General features: G+C 51.2%; 8 protein-coding genes across 8 annotated transcripts; 5 read left to right on the forward strand and 3 right to left on the reverse strand.

Annotated features, from left to right (window-relative positions):
* Nucleotides 1-157: 157 nt before the first annotated feature.
* Nucleotides 158-2,032, reverse strand: Z520_08686 (uncharacterized protein; the record flags this gene model as incomplete). Its single annotated transcript, XM_016779182.1, has 1 exon — nucleotides 158-2,032. The coding sequence occupies one exon, from the start codon at nucleotides 2,030-2,032 to the stop codon at nucleotides 158-160; it is 1,875 nt and encodes a 624-aa protein (XP_016629689.1).
* A 248-nt stretch (nucleotides 2,033-2,280) lies between these two features.
* Nucleotides 2,281-6,023, forward strand: Z520_08687 (uncharacterized protein; the record flags this gene model as incomplete). The annotated part of the gene is made up of 3 exons (XM_016779183.1): nucleotides 2,281-3,527; nucleotides 3,582-3,648; nucleotides 3,696-6,023. The coding sequence occupies 3 exons, from the start codon at nucleotides 2,281-2,283 to the stop codon at nucleotides 6,021-6,023; spliced, it is 3,642 nt and encodes a 1,213-aa protein (XP_016629690.1).
* Nucleotides 6,024-6,855: 832 nt separating this feature from the next.
* Nucleotides 6,856-9,327, forward strand: Z520_08688 (uncharacterized protein; the record flags this gene model as incomplete). Its single annotated transcript, XM_016779184.1, has 3 exons — nucleotides 6,856-8,383; nucleotides 8,437-8,733; nucleotides 8,798-9,327. The coding sequence occupies 3 exons, from the start codon at nucleotides 6,856-6,858 to the stop codon at nucleotides 9,325-9,327; spliced, it is 2,355 nt and encodes a 784-aa protein (XP_016629691.1).
* A 496-nt stretch (nucleotides 9,328-9,823) lies between these two features.
* On the forward strand, nucleotides 9,824-11,747 carry Z520_08689 (uncharacterized protein; the record flags this gene model as incomplete). The annotated part of the gene is made up of 5 exons (XM_016779185.1): nucleotides 9,824-10,881; nucleotides 10,937-11,228; nucleotides 11,294-11,397; nucleotides 11,458-11,614; nucleotides 11,682-11,747. 5 exons carry the CDS (start codon nucleotides 9,824-9,826, stop codon nucleotides 11,745-11,747), a joined length of 1,677 nt encoding a protein of 558 aa, XP_016629692.1.
* A 97-nt stretch (nucleotides 11,748-11,844) lies between these two features.
* Nucleotides 11,845-12,769, reverse strand: Z520_08690 (uncharacterized protein; the record flags this gene model as incomplete). The annotated part of the gene is made up of 5 exons (XM_016779186.1): nucleotides 11,845-12,036; nucleotides 12,093-12,269; nucleotides 12,324-12,433; nucleotides 12,504-12,603; nucleotides 12,695-12,769. 5 exons carry the CDS (start codon nucleotides 12,767-12,769, stop codon nucleotides 11,845-11,847), a joined length of 654 nt encoding a protein of 217 aa, XP_016629693.1.
* A 287-nt stretch (nucleotides 12,770-13,056) lies between these two features.
* Nucleotides 13,057-14,145, forward strand: Z520_08691 (uncharacterized protein; the record flags this gene model as incomplete). The annotated part of the gene is made up of 1 exon (XM_016779187.1): nucleotides 13,057-14,145. One exon carries the CDS (start codon nucleotides 13,057-13,059, stop codon nucleotides 14,143-14,145), a length of 1,089 nt encoding a protein of 362 aa, XP_016629694.1.
* A 327-nt stretch (nucleotides 14,146-14,472) lies between these two features.
* Nucleotides 14,473-16,788, forward strand: Z520_08692 (uncharacterized protein; the record flags this gene model as incomplete). Its single annotated transcript, XM_016779188.1, has 6 exons — nucleotides 14,473-14,610; nucleotides 14,662-14,777; nucleotides 14,839-15,234; nucleotides 15,282-15,719; nucleotides 15,771-16,033; nucleotides 16,100-16,788. 6 exons carry the CDS (start codon nucleotides 14,473-14,475, stop codon nucleotides 16,786-16,788), a joined length of 2,040 nt encoding a protein of 679 aa, XP_016629695.1.
* A 346-nt stretch (nucleotides 16,789-17,134) lies between these two features.
* Z520_08693 (uncharacterized protein) lies at nucleotides 17,135-18,134 on the reverse strand (the record flags this gene model as incomplete). The annotated part of the gene is made up of 2 exons (XM_016779189.1): nucleotides 17,135-17,899; nucleotides 17,958-18,134. 2 exons carry the CDS (start codon nucleotides 18,132-18,134, stop codon nucleotides 17,135-17,137), a joined length of 942 nt encoding a protein of 313 aa, XP_016629696.1.
* Between the last annotated feature and the right edge of the window lie 898 nt (nucleotides 18,135-19,032).

Consider the following 19,032-nt stretch of genomic DNA (forward strand, 5'->3'; position numbering starts at 1 on the left):
TGTGGTTGGAAGGCAAGACTGGACTTAATGTGGTGGAACCGCAGTGTCTTGATCGTGTGGCTGGGACGCTCTGTGCTCGACATCGGGAAATGCTGTGAAGCGAAGCCTGCTCAGCGGGAGATGTCTCTTAGTGGACAAGACTAGGCAGGTTTCTGTCTCATCGATTTGTCGCTTCCGGGGCCCGAAGTTTCATGACAACCTCTTCTTGCAAGTCGATCGAGTGTTCGAGATATTCATCTATGTCCACGGCGTCATTTGGCTCCTCAGAATTGAGAAAAGTGTCAGGATTCAAGCATAAACCCACAGCTCCGGCAAAGTCTGGTCCCATCGAGGATCTGATTTCAGCTTCGATAGAATCTCTCGTACCGCCTTTCGCCATTTCATTGAGTACATCCGAATGTGTGTAGATAGTTTGACGCGTTATCTTGTCAAATGTCTCGGGCATGATCCATTTGAGAGGCTTCCACAATGCAATTTCAACCAATACCACCCCCAAAGAATACAAGTCAAATCGAGGGCAGAATGGTTGACGTTCTTGCTGACCTTGTCCCGTGGCCTGTGGGTGTCGATAGATCTTCAACTCGGGGTCTTCACGGACCTCGTCAGAAATATCTCGCGGATCGTTCTGGCGAGCATATCCGTAGCCCACGAGATACGGACCTTGAAACGACCCACGAGCCGGCCACTTGGACTTGCTGAACGGCGTAAGGAGCACATTGTCGGTTCGAATCTGTTTATGAAGCAAGCCGGCTGTGTGGAGATTGAGGACTACCTCAGCCAGAGCGAATGCCAGTCTAAGTCGCTCTGCAGGGTCGGCCTTCGCCAATCTGACATCCGAAATAAGAGCTTCGAGGCTGACTGTGTCCGCGTGAGGTGGAGGCTCTGCGTCGGGGACAGAATCGTGAGGGCCCGCGCTGGTCAAGCTGCTCAACGGCGGCTCAGGGAACTTGTATGCCAGCACTATGCTTCCATCGTCCCAGTAAAAGCCAGCAAAAGGTAAAGTATGAAACTTAGGCGACTTGAGTTCACTTAGCAGAATCGCTAGATTCTCAACTTGATGACGTCGACGGTCAGCTTCAGATTTCTTGCTTGGCATCTCCACATCTCGTCTTTCAAGAAGAACCCAGCTCGAGCGGCCTTCGTCCCTTGCAAGCTCTCTGCATCCCAGTCGCCAATCTCCTTTGACCACGAATTCCGTCGACTTTCTTTTCAGATGCTTCAGCGTCTTTATTCTCTGCTTTTTCGAATCAATGAACGACTGGAATTCTGCTTGCTGAGCCTCTTCTGGAGTTGTAGCGTCCACTCCAAATGCAATTCGATGGGATTTGAGCCCCGCGAGAGTTGAAGTGTCTTTCACCGTCCTTTGGCGCATAAGGTCGCTATCCAGACGGCTTATACGACTGACAAAGTCGATGTCATCCGTACTCGAGGTCGACTTAACGGTCATTCGAATGAGGTATTCGAGCGCCAGGATGATGGTGCGCTGCTGTAGCATAGATGTCATGTCTATGAGTCGGCTGATAAGATTATGGACATCCTGAACCAGTCTTGTCATAATGCCCTTGTCGAATATTGCCCAGCGGAGCTTTTTGAGGGTACTGTTGCGCGAGTTGATTGCTTCAGCACTGACAGTATCAAATTTTTGTTGCAGTGGCGCGGGAAGACGAATCCAACTTCGACCAGGTTTGTCCTTGATTTCTTCATCCGTATCCTCAAACTTCAGCTTGTATCTCTCTTCAAACTTTTCACCTTTAGGTAAAATGGACTGGAGCTCTTGAAGTGTTTTCGCTCTTGCTGACGTGTAGGGATCTTCTGCTTCCTCACCCACAAGTCCAGGCAGAGGAAACCTGAAGTCAGAGTGCTCCTCCCACATGAAGAATCTGAAAAACTCATACTCCATATCCCGTCGGAGCCTATCGGCGTCTGAAGCAAAGGATCGTACGGAGCAAAGGAGTATCAAACCCTGGTGGATCCTGTGTATGGAAGTGTTTACCATGCCGAAGATCCCAACTGCTTCTCCGAAGACAGACATGCTGTCTGCGCAACACAAGGTCGATGATGGTAGAGTTATGAGAGCAAGCAAGAGGCTGGAAGTTTTGATGGGCAACGTGATCACAGCTGAGTTGGCAGCCTATAATTCAAGTTGAATACGAGGTTTTGCCCCTCCCCCACGTGATCTGGGTCGCTCCTTTCTTCGCCTACACTCGAAGGCAAGAGGAGAAATTTGAGGTGAGTTCCTCCCTAACATTCAGATGTGTCTCTTTCGATGATAAGTGCAGAATGAACGGGTTGAATCACCCAGAGACCCCTCGACCTGCCACAGCTCCTCTTCGACCGAGTTTGTCGACATTTATTGATTTTACACGCAACGCCTCATTCACATATTTTCCCAGCCGCAGTCTTTCCCAGCACTTCCGTGAAGCTCAGAGTGTAGCTTCGTCCATCACAATTGGTGAAGGAACTTCATACATCATCACGCGAAAAGACAGTCCTCCTGCTCGGGTGGATCTACCTCAACCAGTCGAGCAGCAGGGTGTAAAAGTGTCCTTGACCACTAAGCCAGCCTCACAACCATCTCCTATAGATCGAGTGGTCTATAAGATACCGGATGTTCGGTTCCAGGAAACCGGAGAACCGACGCCCGAGTCACGCTCACGATTTGCCTCTATCTTGCTGGATTTCCTGGTCCTTACCCACACCCCCGTCACAAAGCACAAGAACATCCTGAGTCTGCTAGGCCTAGCATGGGGAAATCTACCCGGCGAGCGGCCATATAAATTCCCTATCCCAATCGTTTTATGGGCGGACTATGGTAGTCTTGCAGACATGCAGAAATCCAAGCAGATATGTATCTCACACAAGTCTCGCATACTTATGGATATTGCGACAGGACTGGAGTTTCTTCATCATTGCGACATCATACACGGCGATGTTAAAACCGAAAATATCCTGATCTATTCCTCGGCTTCTTTCCGCTATCTAGCAAAATTGTCAGATTTCGGCTCTTCTATCCTAGGAGGTCACGGGGTCTTCGATTTTTACACAGGTGGTACAAGAAAGTGGGCTGCGCCTGAAGTGTTGAAGGGGAACCGGCCCACAGCCGCCAGTGACAGCTTTTCATTCGGATTGAACGCCTGGCGAATCGCCATTGACGGGATCGACCCTTTGAGCTCGTTCATACTTCTCAATATCCCAAACTCACCGACTTTACCCGAAGATGGTCTGGACGCACGTCCTGTGCGACACCTCGCTGAGCTCATTGAATCCAACCAGCTGGCAGAGGTGTCGGGGTCGAAACATTGGCTCCCAAGTTACGTGCACCTACAATCCAACCGAAAACTGCCGAGCTGCGATCATGAAGACATCTCCAAGCAAGAAGCAAGCAACGGCCAGAACTTTATTCCGGAGGCTGCATTCTTCTCATGCTTAGACAGGATACTTAACCAGACTCTTCAGTACTGTGAGAGTGCGAGAAGTGTCCTGCAGGCGAAATACGATCTCGAGAGTCTTAATGGCCGTGATCACAAGTAAGTCATACTGCATTTGCATGCGAAAAGTCGTCTCAGGGCTCACATACGTAGTGTTGCAGCACCCGAGGCACAATCAATCACCTCGACGCGTCAATATCAGACATTGATAACAGGCGGGGTCAGTGTGCTCTTTAGTCCAGCGCTCATTTTCTGACGGGTCAAAAGTTTACAATGTCTTACATCGCCATGAGAGAGCTGCCATCTCATATCTCCAATCTGGTCTTCTCACAGATGGTCAAACTCAACACTGATCGAGAGGAGGGCAAATCGAATCCCAGTATTGAAAGCTGCCTAACTGCCGGTTTTATGAGCGGCATGGGCTCCGACCGATACTTTGACGCCATGAGTTCTGTTCTATCATGCGCTCGAGGTGCTCAAGCGGGTATTACCGGCCTTCGGGCAATTGTTGTTCGTCTGGCTAAGGTGGCAGGAGCGACTGTCCAAGAGAACATGGAGAAAACTCTCCAGTGGAATGCTGAGCGAGGGTCTCTGGCCGCCATGGAAGAATTGAGAGAAATTTCTCCAGAGAAGGCTGAACGTGCAAAAGTCTTTATGCAAAGACATGGCTGCGGCGTCGGAGCGAGGTTTTTCTCCAAGGTTCTCGGGCCCTTTACTTATCCCCAACTATCTGACCTTACGGTGATTGACAGTCACCTTCGAAAGACCGGCCAGACCCCGAGAGACATCATTGTGAACCCTCGAGGGGATACGCTAATCCACGCGGCTGCATCAATGGGTAGCAAAGAAGTTGTGCTAGCCTTGCTTGACCGATACAAGGTGCCGGTAAATGTGCCTAATGCTCAAGAAGAAACACCACTGCTATGCGCAATGCGAGCGGGACACGTCGAGGTGGTGATCGGTTTACTTGATCGAGGGGCAAACGCCGGTTCTATCTCGAAAAACCGCGAAACAGCACTTCATTGGCTTATCTCCATCTCAGAATCCTGCGCACGGGAGATTCTTTCTGGCCTTATCGAGAATGGTGCAGACATACACAATCCGCGCTGGGCACTGAACTGCGAGTACGCTGCGTCGATGATTTCAGGATATCTGAGTCGATGGGACCACCCTGAAGCGGGCTCGCCTCTGCACTGGGCAGTATCACGCAAAAGAAAGGACCTCGTCGCGTTATTGTTGGAGCACGGGGCGGACCACTACGATCGTGGTGATTTTGCAACGAACACAACTGCCTTCGAACAAGCAGCATACTTCCACGACCACGAGATTCTGCGGATCATTATTGATTCGAAGTATCCTCGACCACGTGTGCCGAGTTTTGATACTGGCTTTGACCAAAACTTCCACAACCAACGTGACGAGGTTCCCGGAGGCTCTTACCTTTGCGGACCCTCTGGGTTGATCCGTCAAGCCATAGAAGGATCAGACCGTTATCTAATGGCAGTCAGATGGGGAGCAGCTTACAAGAAACAACTCCAGGAAACCTTCCAGCTGCTAGGCGAGGAATTGAGGTATGTAGAGCTGATCCGTGGAGTTGACCAGGCAGGCCGTTCTCCTTTACAGTACGCCGCTAGCCGTGGATTCCACGAAGCAGCAGAATGCATCTACGAGTACATGGATGGCCCCCGATGGCTGAACGTCCCTTACGACCGAGACGGAGGCATCACGCCCATCTTCGAGTCGGTCAAGCGTGACAACAAGACGCTGTTCAACTTTCTCCTCAGTAAACGTGCGAAGATCGACATCAGAATCGACAGTCCTGGTATGCGCAATCGCTTCGATTGGTGCATCTTGCACACAGTGGCTCAATACGGTGACGCCGAGGTTGCCGACAAAATCCTTGGACTTGGAATTCCACCGGACGGATACTGTGTCGAAGGCCAAGAGCCCACGGAAACGCCGCTCGCGGTGGCGATCGAGAACAACAATTTCGAGGTTGCGGACTATCTGCGCGAGAGAGGCGCTGATGTGAATGCCCTGTCGCAATGGTCCCTCAACAGCAATTTGAGGTTAAGCTGTCCTATGACTATCCTTGGAAGGATAATCGCCAGCAATCTTCGTGACTATAAGCGCCGGCTAAAGTACCTGCTGGGCCACGAGCGACGAGATCTTGCTCAGCCAACATTCGTCGTCGCGCCTGCCCAACGCCTCACAGCGCTCCATGTCAGTGTGCTTGGGGTCCAAGCTCTGCATGCTGATCATCAACAGGAACGTGATGATTTGGTTGCAAGCAGGATCCTGGACTATCTGCTCGAGTTATTCGACGGTGACGAACAGATAAATGCTGTGACGGCCGACGGCGCCAGCAACACAGCTCTGCATATTGCTGTGCACTCTCTTAACGTGCGGGCCGTCGAGCTTCTCTTGACTTCTGACTTCATCAGACTTGATGTCCAGGCGGCGAACGGGCTATCTGCGATCCATTCTGCTAGAAAGGTTGTCACGGAGCTGGAGCGTGACGACAAACAAAAGGGTTTGCAGGCTAGAGAGATCCTGGATATGCTTCTGGAGAAGGAACAAAGTGACCAATTTTGATAGCAACGTGGACCTTCGGCTCATCTTGCACACCATCTGGGTACCTGGGTAGTAATGACGGTTGTTGTTCAGATTGTTTTTATCCAGGCAACGCGACCTTTGTTGACGACATTGGCCTTGCAAAATCCTCCTAAGAAGGGCCTGCTGTGAGAAATACTTGTCCGCATCGGTAGTGCCCATATTATATCACGAAAAGGAGGGAGATTAACTAGGCACCAGGTTAGAAAGCGGTACGGCTGGGGTGAGTCGCACGTGAGCTACGAGCAGTTTTTACTACTCATCTTTAGTCACAAAGAGATGGACTTTCTCACATAGCAAACCTCCTTATTCTAGCAGGTGAAGGCTCCAATCTATTATTAATATCGCTTTGCCATCCATGGATATCTACGAGATACAAAGTATGACATCTTACACCCAGACGTGTCTACGTGCCTCTCGTAAGCAACCGACAGGGATCGGCTTCCTCTTCAACCATTCATTGGACCCTGTTAGCAACGCGGAAAGAATGCACCAATGCCACTACCCGGGCACCACACCATGAGGGCTGCTCCGTCGGACCCGACCCCTGCAACCGCGGCAGGGGCAAAACTTGGAGCCGTCCAAAGTAAGAGAGAGAGAGGATCTGAGGCTTGGGGCCACAACGACTTGTGAGATGGATGAACGCAGAGCAGCGTCAAAGGAGGAGGAAATCAGCTCGACCCAACCTGCTGCTCATGTTTGAAGTAACTCCGATGCCTGCCGTTGCCAGGACCGCCGCCACATCTTGAACAATTTCCCTGATGCACAGTGGCACAAGTCGATTACTTTGACGTAGCTGCTTCTCTGGCTGTCCATGGCCCACGGCACCGCTTCCCAAGGTCCGCAAAGCCTCATGGGACCTGCTCCGACCGTTCGGAAGCAGAACTCATCTTGTGATCCATGCCGGCGGTCGAAAAGACGATGTGCGTTCGCGGACGGTGTCCAGCCTGGCTCCCCAAACAGCTGCCTGAACTGTACTCACCTCGGCCATAACTGCACGTTTGATTTTGTCAATTCCCGACTCACTCAGAAGAAGAAGGCCAAGCAACCAGTCTCAAATGTACAGGAACAACCTATCGCTCCCGCCACCTCCAGACCCGAGAACCAGTTCATTGTCCCTTTACCCGCGGATCCGGGGCCCCTGGACACCACTCAAGGGACCGCCCCAAATGCCTACTGGAGCGGGATACCCTATACCGGTTTCCTCGATGTCGATATGTTTATGGGAAATTTGGTGTCAGAATGGAACAACTTGGACCGCCAGGTGTTGACCACCGAGGCTCCAGCCACGGAGCAGGATCAAAGCAACAGCACATCATCGTCAACCACTTACGGCTCAATTGGCCACTCCCAGACGCCGCCCAGATCGCCTAATGACTTATTTGCCCGAAGGAATTCGAAGCTTGGACTGTGGCGGGGCAGCCCAATCCACCTGCTCAACTCCAGTGTTGAGATACAGAGAATAAATCAAAGTCTCGGTGAGGTCTACAATTCCATGATGTCCGGGATTGCAATACGATATCTGGACTATAACTGTAACTTATTCGCTGGATCATACAAATATTCATTTGATCCCGATCAGTCAAACCCTTCGACCTTGGATATCAAGGGTGGCCAATCTGTGGTCAACATGTTAACTCCCTCATGGAAGAAAGCTGTAGGAGACACCAACAGCCTCCAGAATGATGATTGCATCGCACCGGAGAAAGTTGCGAAGCAGATCAATAAGGTTACCATGCTTGGAGTGGCCCGATTTTTGGACAACTTTGGCGCCCTATACAACAACGTCATTGATCAGAAGACACGCAGCCAGACTGAGCGTACCTTGATAGCCGTGCTGCAGGCGTTTGCTCTCCAGTTTGCACCATCTCGACAGGCGGATGGTCCATTAGCATGGCTCTTTGAAAACCCCCAGGGTGGTAGTCAGTGCTCGACATCAGGCCCTATGCCCGGAGACCGGAGCACCAACAGCCAACACGTATTCACCGCCGCCTGGTTCAATGCCCACTCTCATCTGGTTTCGTCGAGGAAAACCCGATCCTTTGTCAAGCTTTACTCGGTCTTCCTCTTTCTGATGACCAGCGTACCACCAGAAGCAGCGTCCATTCCGTGTTACGAAGAAACTCCCCTCGGGCTCCTGGACGACGCTTTGCAGCAGATGGAGGAGCTGCAGGGTCTCGTGCAAGGCTGTTGTAGCCACCTGGGCCGACAGTCAATTTACCGATTTCTCCTTCAATCCTCTGTTGGTATTATCCGCTGGTACGGCTATCTGCGGGACACCATAGATTCTGTGCTTCATGAGCGACCTTGTATGCTGGAGGACGCGCCCCCGAGATCAAAAGGTAAGGAATATAACAGACTTTTGCTTTGTTGTAATGTTTGACAATGACTGCAGGAACGCTGCTGAGCGGTCATTTGGCTCCAGACTGGCAGCAACCAGACGTATTCGACCGGGAAGTCCCTAGACATTGCCAAAATGCGGCAGGAGACCTTTTTCGAGTCTTTAGGGGGGCGATTAATCTCAGGCAGATCCTTTTGACTGGCGACACAACTGATAATGTATTTACATTGAGACCTGCGATCACGTTGGCCATGGGCATCAACGACGAGTTTGCATTGACTTATGGTACATGGCTGCAGCACTGCAGCATATCTTTTTACTTACTTTCTGAGAAGTCAAAGCTAGCTTCGGGTAAAGAATCTCATCTCCAACCCCTCTCCAGTACAGATTCGATGCTAACTGTCTGGCACTTCAGCGTTTATGCTGTTGTTTTGGAGCCTAGGCACATTGTTGCTCGTAGAGCAGCTTCATCGCGCATCCAGCATACTACCTGTCGCCGAGAGACAGCCTCTTCTGGACAAAGCACTGTCTTACCAGCGAGGGGCAGTCACGTCTCTTCTCACAATCGCACAACGTATTGTGGACGTATCGGCAATGGGTGAGTTTAGGCTCATCAACAGTGTTCAGGCAAAGATGCACTTCATCTCACACCACGCAAATACGGTCCTCGTGGTCCTGGCTTTGTCTAAAGCAATCGAACATACTATCGACCTATATGTATCGACTGCTCAGCAAGGCGACCTGACTTCGACGACGTTTCCCGACATGGAACCTGATTCGGAGTGGATCGCCAACATGAAGCCTCTGCTTACCTGCTTGTTGACGCTCGACTCTACTGTGTCTGGTGCAATTACAGCGAGGCCGGCGCTACAGAGACTGATGCAGCAATATGGTGACATCCTGATGGACTGCTGGTCACACGATGAAGGAGGCAATCTATCATGATATTCGTTTTTAGCGAACCTCAGATCTTCCAATGATTGCTTGGTCTGAAACAGTCGATATGAAGTCACTTTGTCACGGCATAGTCTACTGAACGAAGAACAGTACGCCTTAGTGCATCCAGCGGACCTTTCAAGGGGCGCGGACGTCTCGGTTTCCTGTCGATCTTCTGCCTACGGGACTGCGGCTCCGATGTCAGCCGCACCGAGCTTTGTGCTTGCGGATCCAAAACCGCGGGCGGCCTCAATCTGGGTTCAAACGAGTACGGGTACCTACTCGCCACCCCCATGAAAACCAAGCAACCATTTCAGGAGGTTACCTTTTCAACAAAATTAGCAACAACGATGACCCGAAAGCTATCCAAGTGATTACCTATTTAGCTGCTTTTCTGTCCTGTCTCTGTCCTTGTTCGAAGGAACACTCGGCTCCTGGAACACGTCAAACCTCATCGATCTACAGAAGACGCTGAGCCAAAGCAAGTCGACCTAAGAACTTCAATATGCCCTACAGATCACGATGGCAATTGACGCCGCCGACTTTGTCAGTTCCGACGTTTATGTTTGGTTCTTCGTCTTCCAACGTCAACTCAGCTGACAAAATCATCATTGATGCAAAACGCCCCGATACCCACTTCCTCACCCTTCATACGTATCGCGAATGGTCAAAGAGATTTGCTGCTGGCGTCCAATCCGCAGGACTTGAAAGTGGAGATCGCGTGCTCCTATTTTCCCCTAACAGCATCTTCTATCCGGTTGTTGTCATGGGTGCTTTGATGGCCGGCGCCATCTACAACAGCGCCAATCCTGCCTATACCGCGCGTGAACTTGCCCACCAGCTCAAAGACTCCAATCCCCGAATCGTCCTCGCAGCGGAAAGCTGCGTAGACAGAGCGCTGGAAGCTGCCGATCTCGTCGGCTTTGACAAGGGATGCATCTTTCTGTTTTCCGAGATGCCTATAGACCACACCAAAGAAGGGCCACAAGCAACCACTGCCAAAGTCCAACATTGGAGTAAATTGCTTGCAAAGCCTGAAATTGGTCGAACATTCGTCTGGGAAGAGCGTTACACTGAGGCATTTTCCGAGCGCACTGCGATCCTGATTTATTCCTCAGGCACCACTGGCCTTCCGAAGGGCGTGGAGTTATCTCATCGGAGTCTGATCGCGAATATGCTTCAACTCAAAACAATCCAGATGAGTGATCCCGCTGTTGCTGCTCGAAGGGCTCTGTGTGCGGTTCCAATGTACCATGCACTCGGGTTATGCTACTATACCTTCACAGCGCCAAAGTGGGGCCTCGAAACGTACCTGATGGAGCGTTTCAATTTGGCAGATTTTCTGAGTCACGTTCAAAGGTACAGAATCACGGAATTGGTGCTCGTCCCCCCGATGTTGGTTGCCATGGCCAAACACCCTTCGGTTCGCGATGGCACCTGCGACATCAGCAGCATCAGAAAGGTGGTCGCAGGTGCGGCGCCAATCGGTATGGAAGTAACGCAACAGTTCGAAGAGCTCTGGAATGGTAAAGTAAGAGTGCGCCAAGCTTGGGGAATGTCAGAGTAGGTGGCAAAAGCTGGTTGTACTACGAAGTTTTGCTGATGGAGCTGTCTTCAGGACACCAGCAATCACTCTATGCTGGGACGAACTTGAGAGCTCGGGCCCGTCTTCAATATCAATCGGCGAATTAGTCCCTGGGGCAGAAGCAATGGTGGTCAAGGAGAACGGCGAAGAAGTAACGCAGCCGGGGAGTACGGGAGAGTTCTGGGTTCGCTCCCCGAACGCAATGAAGGGATATTGGCGCAATCCCAAAGCAACTGCCGAAACTATCAGCGATGGCTGGCTAAAGACCGGCGACATAGCATACCGAGACGAAGCTGGAAAGTGGTACATGGTTGATCGGAAGAAGGTGAGCTTCGAGGGCGCTAAAACTCCGATGTTTCTCATATCACTCAGCCTACTAACTCGGACCAGGAATTGATCAAAGTCAAGGGTGTTGCAGTAGCCCCGGCAGAGATCGAAGCCCTTCTTCTCGAACATAACGATATTGTGGACTCTGCAGTGATTGGCATCAAGACGTAAGTCGACGACTGTGTATGTCGAACTGTTCAGTGTTGTGCTGACAGCAGTGCCTCTAGGGCGACTGATGATGAACAACCACGCGCGTACGTTGTGAGGGCACCAGGATCCCGACTTACCGAGAAGGATGTCGTGGACTTCGTCAAGGACCGTGTGTCAACAATCAAGCACCTCACAGGAGGTGCGGCGTTTGTTGATGCTATTCCCAAAAACCCGGTGAGTGAACAAAATATCTATTTCCCACATCGATACCATCTGTGGTGTTGACTGATCTCTCTAATAGTCGGGAAAGATACTGAGGCGGCAACTGAGGGAAATTGCTGCAAAGGAGACGGGCTCGAAATTGTAGACATATTCTAGCGACGAAGGAAGGCCACGGTGTGCGAGCAGTGGACAGCGCATCTCCTGTCAAAACACACAATTTGCCCTGTGAAGGAATTCCCAGGTCACAGATGCGACCCGTTCAGCCTCTGAAGGCCTAGGAATTTCACCACCTGTCCAAGATGATCAAATCCCCAGAAGAACTCCTCCCGCCCTTCTTCATTTACAACCTTGACCCAGGGAACACCTGGAGATCCACTTGCAATTGCGGCTTCGGTGTTGTGTTTCAGGAGGGACTTGACTTCCTCTGACGTGCTCTGTCAGAAAGTTGGTCAGCTCCCTTCGTCAGGTCACGGCACTGGCTTTTACGTACTCTGACCAGGATCTTTGCGGCCAATTCGTTGCCGACTACTTGGGCAATCATTGGTTCGTGGACCTCGGGCAGTTGTACACCCTTTTTCTCACACCAAAATGCATGATATAGGTTGCATATCACATCCGGATATCGATCGGGGCATTCAAGGGAAGTTGCCACCAGCGCCCTTTGTACCTGTTTGAAGACTCGGCGGGCGAAGCTAGTAAGAATGGATGGGAGGCAAATCACCTTCAGCGTGGTTGCTTTGAACGGATAGTTCGCCGGCCAGCCTTGGTTCCAGGGAATTTTGAATTCTCGACACCATCTGGCGACGTCTGTATGTATCCAATTCACCTTGTCTAACACCATATCAGAATCAGGTCAAGTGGCACGAGCATGTGGAAGGATGGGGATCTATCGGCCACATACTAGGACTGCTCCAAGGTGGCTTCAATCCGACCGCATTTATATATGCCACTAGCAGAACAGGAGTATATGTTATGTCGCAGGCTTCGAAGACGGGGGAATTCTGTCGAGTCATGTCAGTTCCAGCCGGAATGGCTTTCCAGTCCTTTCACGAGGCCCTGGACGGCGTCGAATCTTTCAAATCGAGTACCAACCTTGATTATGTAAAATGCCAAGTACGAGTATGGGCTGTGTAGGTCGAAGTACAGTGTCAGTTTCGGCTTAGCCATTGTCGCCCCAAGCACAATCTCGCGTTAACTCGAGTAGCGAATTCGAGGAGAACATCTTATACGGTCTTTCGAATTTATGATCTGCCTAAGGCCTGCTAGGTCAGGCCTCCTGCGCTCGCAGATTCAAGCCAAGTGGATTCCCGGACGGCCGATACCGAGGTCGAGCAGCAGCCATCAACGGCTCCGCGGTGCAACCTCACTCTTGGTGGATGTCTACGCCAAACTAGAACAATACCATGTACTCCACCGACAGCGAGGGACGCAACTACCGCAATTTACTGTGGTGAATGGACCCCGATCTAGAGAGCACGTACGTGAAGTACGTCAGCTTCCTCCCAGCAGTTCTGCGTGAGAGCGATGGGTCTGAGCGCGAGGCCCTCACAGCCGTCGACCCGGCCGGATTTTTTATACGACACCCTCCAAAGCCACACGAGCTGGACGCCGAGCTTACAGATGAATCTCAACTGTTCCAAACCATCCATATGGGCGCTGCGGTTGTAGATGAGAGCAAGTGGAAGCTAGTGGTGGACGGACTGGTCGAGCGACCGTTCTCCGTGTCCTTCGCGCAGCTGAAGAGCATGCCCTCGTCCACCATAACCGCGTTCCATGAATGCTATGGAAGTCCCATCGCTCCGCCGATCCATGCGTTGTGGAGGATTGGGAACATCAAATGGACTGGCGTCAAGCTCGCAGACCTGCTCCAACTAGCCAGGCCAAAGCCTGAAGCAAGATACGTGTGGTCGCAAGGACTGGAATATGGTTCATTTGCAGGTGTTTCAGCTGATCGATACGAAAAGGACCTCCCCTTGGAGAAAGCGCTGAGCTCCGAGGTTTTGATAGCCTACGGAATGAACCACGAGCCACTGGGAAAGAATCGAGGCGGACCGGTAAGAATGGTGGTACCTGGATACTTTGGCACGAATAGCACAAAATGGCTTTGTCGGCTCTCGCTACAAGGTCGCCGCGCCGTCGGGCCCTTCACCACGACTTTTTACAATGAGATCGATCCGACTGACCCAGAGGGACAGAGAACACGACCTGTGTGGTCGGTTGAGCCTAATTCCATGATCGTTAGGCCGGAGCCGGGGGCAGCATTACAAGGACCAGACATTGACATCCGAGGACGCGCTTGGGGCGGCGAGGAAATCAGCCAGGTCGATGTCAGCACTGATGGCGGTGAGCGTTGGCTACCTCGAGCAAATATTGCATTGACGCCGCGGAGTGAATTTGAATGGCAGTCGTTCCAAGCAAAGGTATCGGTACCCAAACCTGGAAGATACAAGTTGATTGCGAAGGCGACAGACAAGGCTGGCATCTCTCAGCCAATGACGGGAAGAAGAAATCATGTGCATACGGTCGAGATTGAAGTACTGTGATAGTGTCTCGCAAATATAATCGCTGGAATTGGCTAGGCGATAGTCAGAATGCCCTTGAACCAAATGAGCTCAACATCTGTAAGCTGGCAGTGGGAAAGGGGGGAGGGACCCCAGCCTTGCGGCCAGTTATTGACTCGGCTGACCTTCCCTTGACCTGCAGTCTTTCTACCAACCGCGCCAGCCTCGTCAACACTCGTCCTCCCCGCACTTTCACCTACTTACCTACTTACTCAGTACTCATCCTTGCGTCCGGCGGCATGTTAGACGGATTGCGGCGACCGAGGACGTCGAGATGCGCGGTTGCAGCTTCGCTAAGCCTCTCCGACGATGCCGGTCGATCAGCAACAGTCAGCAGTTTCAGTCGCACAGGAAGACGGCTCTCGCGAACTGCATGACAGTGTCGAGACACAAACTCGCACGAATGGCCTGAAACCGAAGGCGTGCAACAACTGCAGACAGCAAAAGGTGAGCTACGGCATTTTGTAGTCTCCACAGGGTAACAACTAACGTCTGCAGTTGAGGTGTGAGTTAACCAAGCTTGACGCTCCGTCGTCAAATGCCTGTTCCCGCTGTCAGAGGCTGGAACTGGACTGCAGAGTAGATGATACCTTCAAGAGGACGCGGAAGCGAAAGTAAGAGAGGCAATAGTTGGACTTCAGAACGGCGAGAGGCTGACCCTCATCCGCGTGGCAGAATATCCACAGAGTTGGAAGAAGAAATAAACAAACTCAAGCGTCAATTGTCCGTCTACGAAGGCAATGCTCTTCCGGACGTGGCTGCTCCCGCTGTCCCAGATCCTGCAGCGCCATCACTTGCTGAAGGAGGTGGCCTTCATGGCGACAAAGACGCAGGCACAAACGAGGTCGCCGAAGACTTATCCGACCCTCTGACGAACCGGATTTTCTCGACCACGGTTCCTGGCGGATTGTCACCACATTCTCCAGATGGATCCTGCTTGCCAGGAGCAACGACAATTCCGAAAAGCAGTCTACTCGACAGTGGTTCCACTAACAGGAGAAAGATGATTGGGTCGCGGAATCTACGCGACATCGAACTCTCGTCGGATGTGATAAACGACCTCTTCCGCATGTATGTTTCTCCCGCTCTTCAGGGCTGTGGACTAACAACTATTCAAGGTATTTCTCGCATTACCATGCGTATCTCCCATTTCTTGACCCGGGAGTCTCTCCCGCCCAATATTACGATAACTCGATCCTTCTATTTTGGTCCATCATTTCCGTTGCATCTCGTCGGTATCAGCCAGACCCAACTCTCTTGACAAGGCTCGCTCGGGCGGTGACAGATCTCTTGTGGAAGTCCCTGCAGACAATTCCACATTCCTTGGGTGTGATCCAAAGCTTGGTCCTCCTATGCACCTGGCCCTTCCCGACTAGCAGCAGCACAACTGACCCGACGTACATGCTCTCCGGGATGATAATACAGCTTAGCATTCAGATGGGCCTCCACCGTCCCAGAAGCCCGCTCGATTTCACAAAGTTCCGCATAAAGCTCAGTCCTCGCGAGATCGAGGATCGGCGAAGGACATGGATTGCTGGCAATGTCGTCACTCAAAGGTATATTGTTTACATTGAAGTATCAGAGGAGGCGCGACTAATGCGCTCTAGCATAAGCTTGGGTCTCGGCCTCCCAACTCCGGCCCAACTGTGTGACTGGTCCATCGTGGCGTCTTCGCTCGAGGACTGTCGGGGAGATGAATATTTGCACGCTCATCTAAGATGTGCCTCGATGTGCAACAGGATATCTCAAGCTCTCACTTCGAACTCTTCGGACCTTACCGGGCTTTTGACATCTCGGGAGAGGCTCCCTCTTTATACGATTCTCAATCAGGAGATCGTCGACCTGGAAAGCAGTAGAGTCTGGAATCCAGGTGAGCGGTCAACCTGCTGTGGCCCATTGAAATCAATGTAACAGGTCTCCTGACTGGCGAACTCAGACACCACCGCATTCTATCTCCACGTTGTCAAACTTCATCTCCACGCATTCTACCTTGTCGATGACCCGTCAGCTTTGGGCTATGTGGAACGTATCGTAACGCTGTATTCGACCGCGACGGCGATGATCGAACATGTCCGCGACCTGGACAACCAATCTCGGGATTTCTTGCAGTTCTGTCCACTGTTCTGCTACGAAGCATTTCTCTGCGCAGTATTCGTCTTGCTCAAGGTTGTGAAGAATGATTATTTTGCTGCGATAATTGACGCAGGTTCGGGGAAAACGCTCATCAATTTCTCTGTCTCGGCATTACGGAAAATGTCAGTGGCCAACAATGACCTACCAGGGAGACTCAGTGATGTGCTCGCCTACCTCTGGACTCATCCAAATCCGTCTCTTCTTGGGGGTAGTGGGATGGATGGACTTCAGCTGAAGGTCAGAAGTCGAATGAGCATGAGCATTGTCTATGACTCACTCCGGAGATGGCGGGAGCAGTTTCGTACCGAAGCTGAAAGCGCCGAGTCGCAAGACCTAAACAATGGTGATCCGCCTCCCCTTGGTGAGAGAAATGAAGGGCTGATATGTCCAGATGCGCCCGTAAATGCCGGCCCCAACGAAGACTTTGACTTTGACCTGACGGATTTGGAGGGCATATACTTGGATGATTTTCAACTGGACTGGCTCGCGTAAGGGTCGGATCACTGACAAGAAATGGTTCTGGTGCGTCTGTACAGTGCTTATCAAACATACTAGTACCCAGCCAGACCCACGCAGTTCGAACGCAGGCTGTTCGTACAAAAATGTTTGCCTGGAGCCGTCTCCTTTTTGCTGTGGCTGCGTGATACTATATATTGGTTTGCGGGCAGCGTCGGTTCCCGGCGAGTTGGCTTTATCTGTGCTGAATGCTTTCCAATTGTGGTATATTCGGCTAACACAAATCTATCTCCAAAGAGGACTCACTTGTCACTCCAGCCGCGCCTCGACTTTGACTCGCATACGCATCCTCCCGGCCTTCTCCTACGGCACGAATCGCCCTCTATACCCTGCTGTACAGCTTGCCGCCTGCTGCGGCATCGATTGCGGTAGCTCGTTCCAGACCCACGGTAGTAAACAGCTTCTTTGGGGTGAAATCGGCAGGGATTCCGGTTCGCCCTGTGTTCTTGACACTTTCCAAGGCACCGCGGATCGCATAATACGCAGGTGCGAGCGTGACGAATGGAAAAATCATGATGCGAAAACCAAGCTCCTGCGCCTCTTCTACGGTCCACGAAGGCGTGGCCCCGTTTTCTACCATGTTCAGAAGAACCGGCGTGGGTGAGAGGACCTGGCATATTGTCCTAGCCTCCTCCTTTGAAGTAACACCTTCAAGAAATGCGACGTCCGCTCCTGCACTGATCGCAGCCTTCAGCCGCTGGGTAGCCTCCTCGAAATCATGTGTCTGCAGACTATCGGTCCGAGCAATGATGACGATATCGGAGCCAATTCTTTCTCGGGCCTGTGCGGCGGCGGCAATGCGTTGCGCAAAGGTATCAATGCTGACGACCTCCTTTCCTGCGAGGTGGCCACAGCGTTTTGTCTGAATCTGGTCCTCAATGTGCAAGGCCGCAACGCCAGACCGATGATATTGTTCCACTGTTCTTGCAATGTTGTTGGGGCCACCGTATCCCGTGTCGGCGTCGGCAATGAGAGGAACGGATGGATTGAGATTGGCAATCATTTCAGCGTGCTCTCTCATGTCGTTAAGGGTTGCGAGACCCAGATCGGGCTGTCCTAGCTTCGAAGCGCAGGTACCTGCTCCTGTCTGAGACGGTAGTCAGCGAACGTGCAACTAACAAATGGTGGCCAACAGTATGACCTACCATATAGAGGCAGTCAAATCCGACCTCTAGGGCAATCCTGGCGCTGAAGCCATCATACGCTCCGGGAGCCACAATGATATCCTCGCTATTCTCCAGCAGTTGTCGAAGGCGATTACCAGGTGTGAGAGGCGTTGTGGAGTGGCCGTTGGTGTGAGTGTTGGAATGTCCGTTCGTCATATCGATCGTAATGTACTTAGTAATATTTCTTAACTGCTGATTCGAATAAGGTGAGAATAGTCAGTCAGTCGACCAGCATGTATAGTCTAGATACTATGTAGTGTGTTTCTGGAATTCTAAGCTTCAAGTTCTTTTTCCTTAATTTAAACTTGGCAGACTCTCCTTCTTTATTAGGACTACCAGATGCCATACGTGTATCGAGAAGAACTTGAAGCGTATCCGCAACCGCAAACCCATCTATCTACCCTCCCTTTTACATAATTCTCCACTTCAAGGCGAAGCATTTGACCTCCGCATCGGAGGCTGCGGTCACGTGGAACCTCCGATCGGAGAGGCCGACTCTGAGGGTAGGCACTAACATACACCGGTTTGGGAAGGGGCCACCTACAAATATAGATTATCACGTGATAAGACTTGAAAATTCCAGCTAAACTGTGTTCAGTGTACTTTATATCGCGTTTTGGTATGTTAAGGGGGTTTAGGTTAAATCGACTTGAACTTTCTCTGAGAGGTTTCGCTCGATTTGAGAGGCCGAAATTCAGATGGATTTACTAGATTCGATACTATATATGTATGTTGGATTCGATTGCCAGGTTGGAATTGCCAGATTCAGTGTACTAGAATTACAGTGGTTTGCGAAATTTAGATTTGCTAGATTTGACTCTCAAGTGAGAGAGAGATAGAGAGAGGTTCAAGTTCGAACCGGTTTGAGAAGTTTAATACAGTATATACATACTACTAAGTATGTACTAAGTACTATGTATATACTACTTAGTATATACATAGTAGTACTAGTAGTATATGCATGTGTTTGAATCAATTTGGCAAGTCTAAAATGGTTTGGCAGGTTCGATTTGGCAGGTTCGATTTGGCAGGTTCGATTTGGCAGGTTCGATTT

Source organism: Fonsecaea multimorphosa, assembly GCF_000836435.1.
Source record: "Fonsecaea multimorphosa CBS 102226 unplaced genomic scaffold supercont1.20, whole genome shotgun sequence".
In the NCBI taxonomy this organism is placed as follows: Eukaryota; Fungi; Ascomycota; class Eurotiomycetes; order Chaetothyriales; family Herpotrichiellaceae; genus Fonsecaea; species Fonsecaea multimorphosa.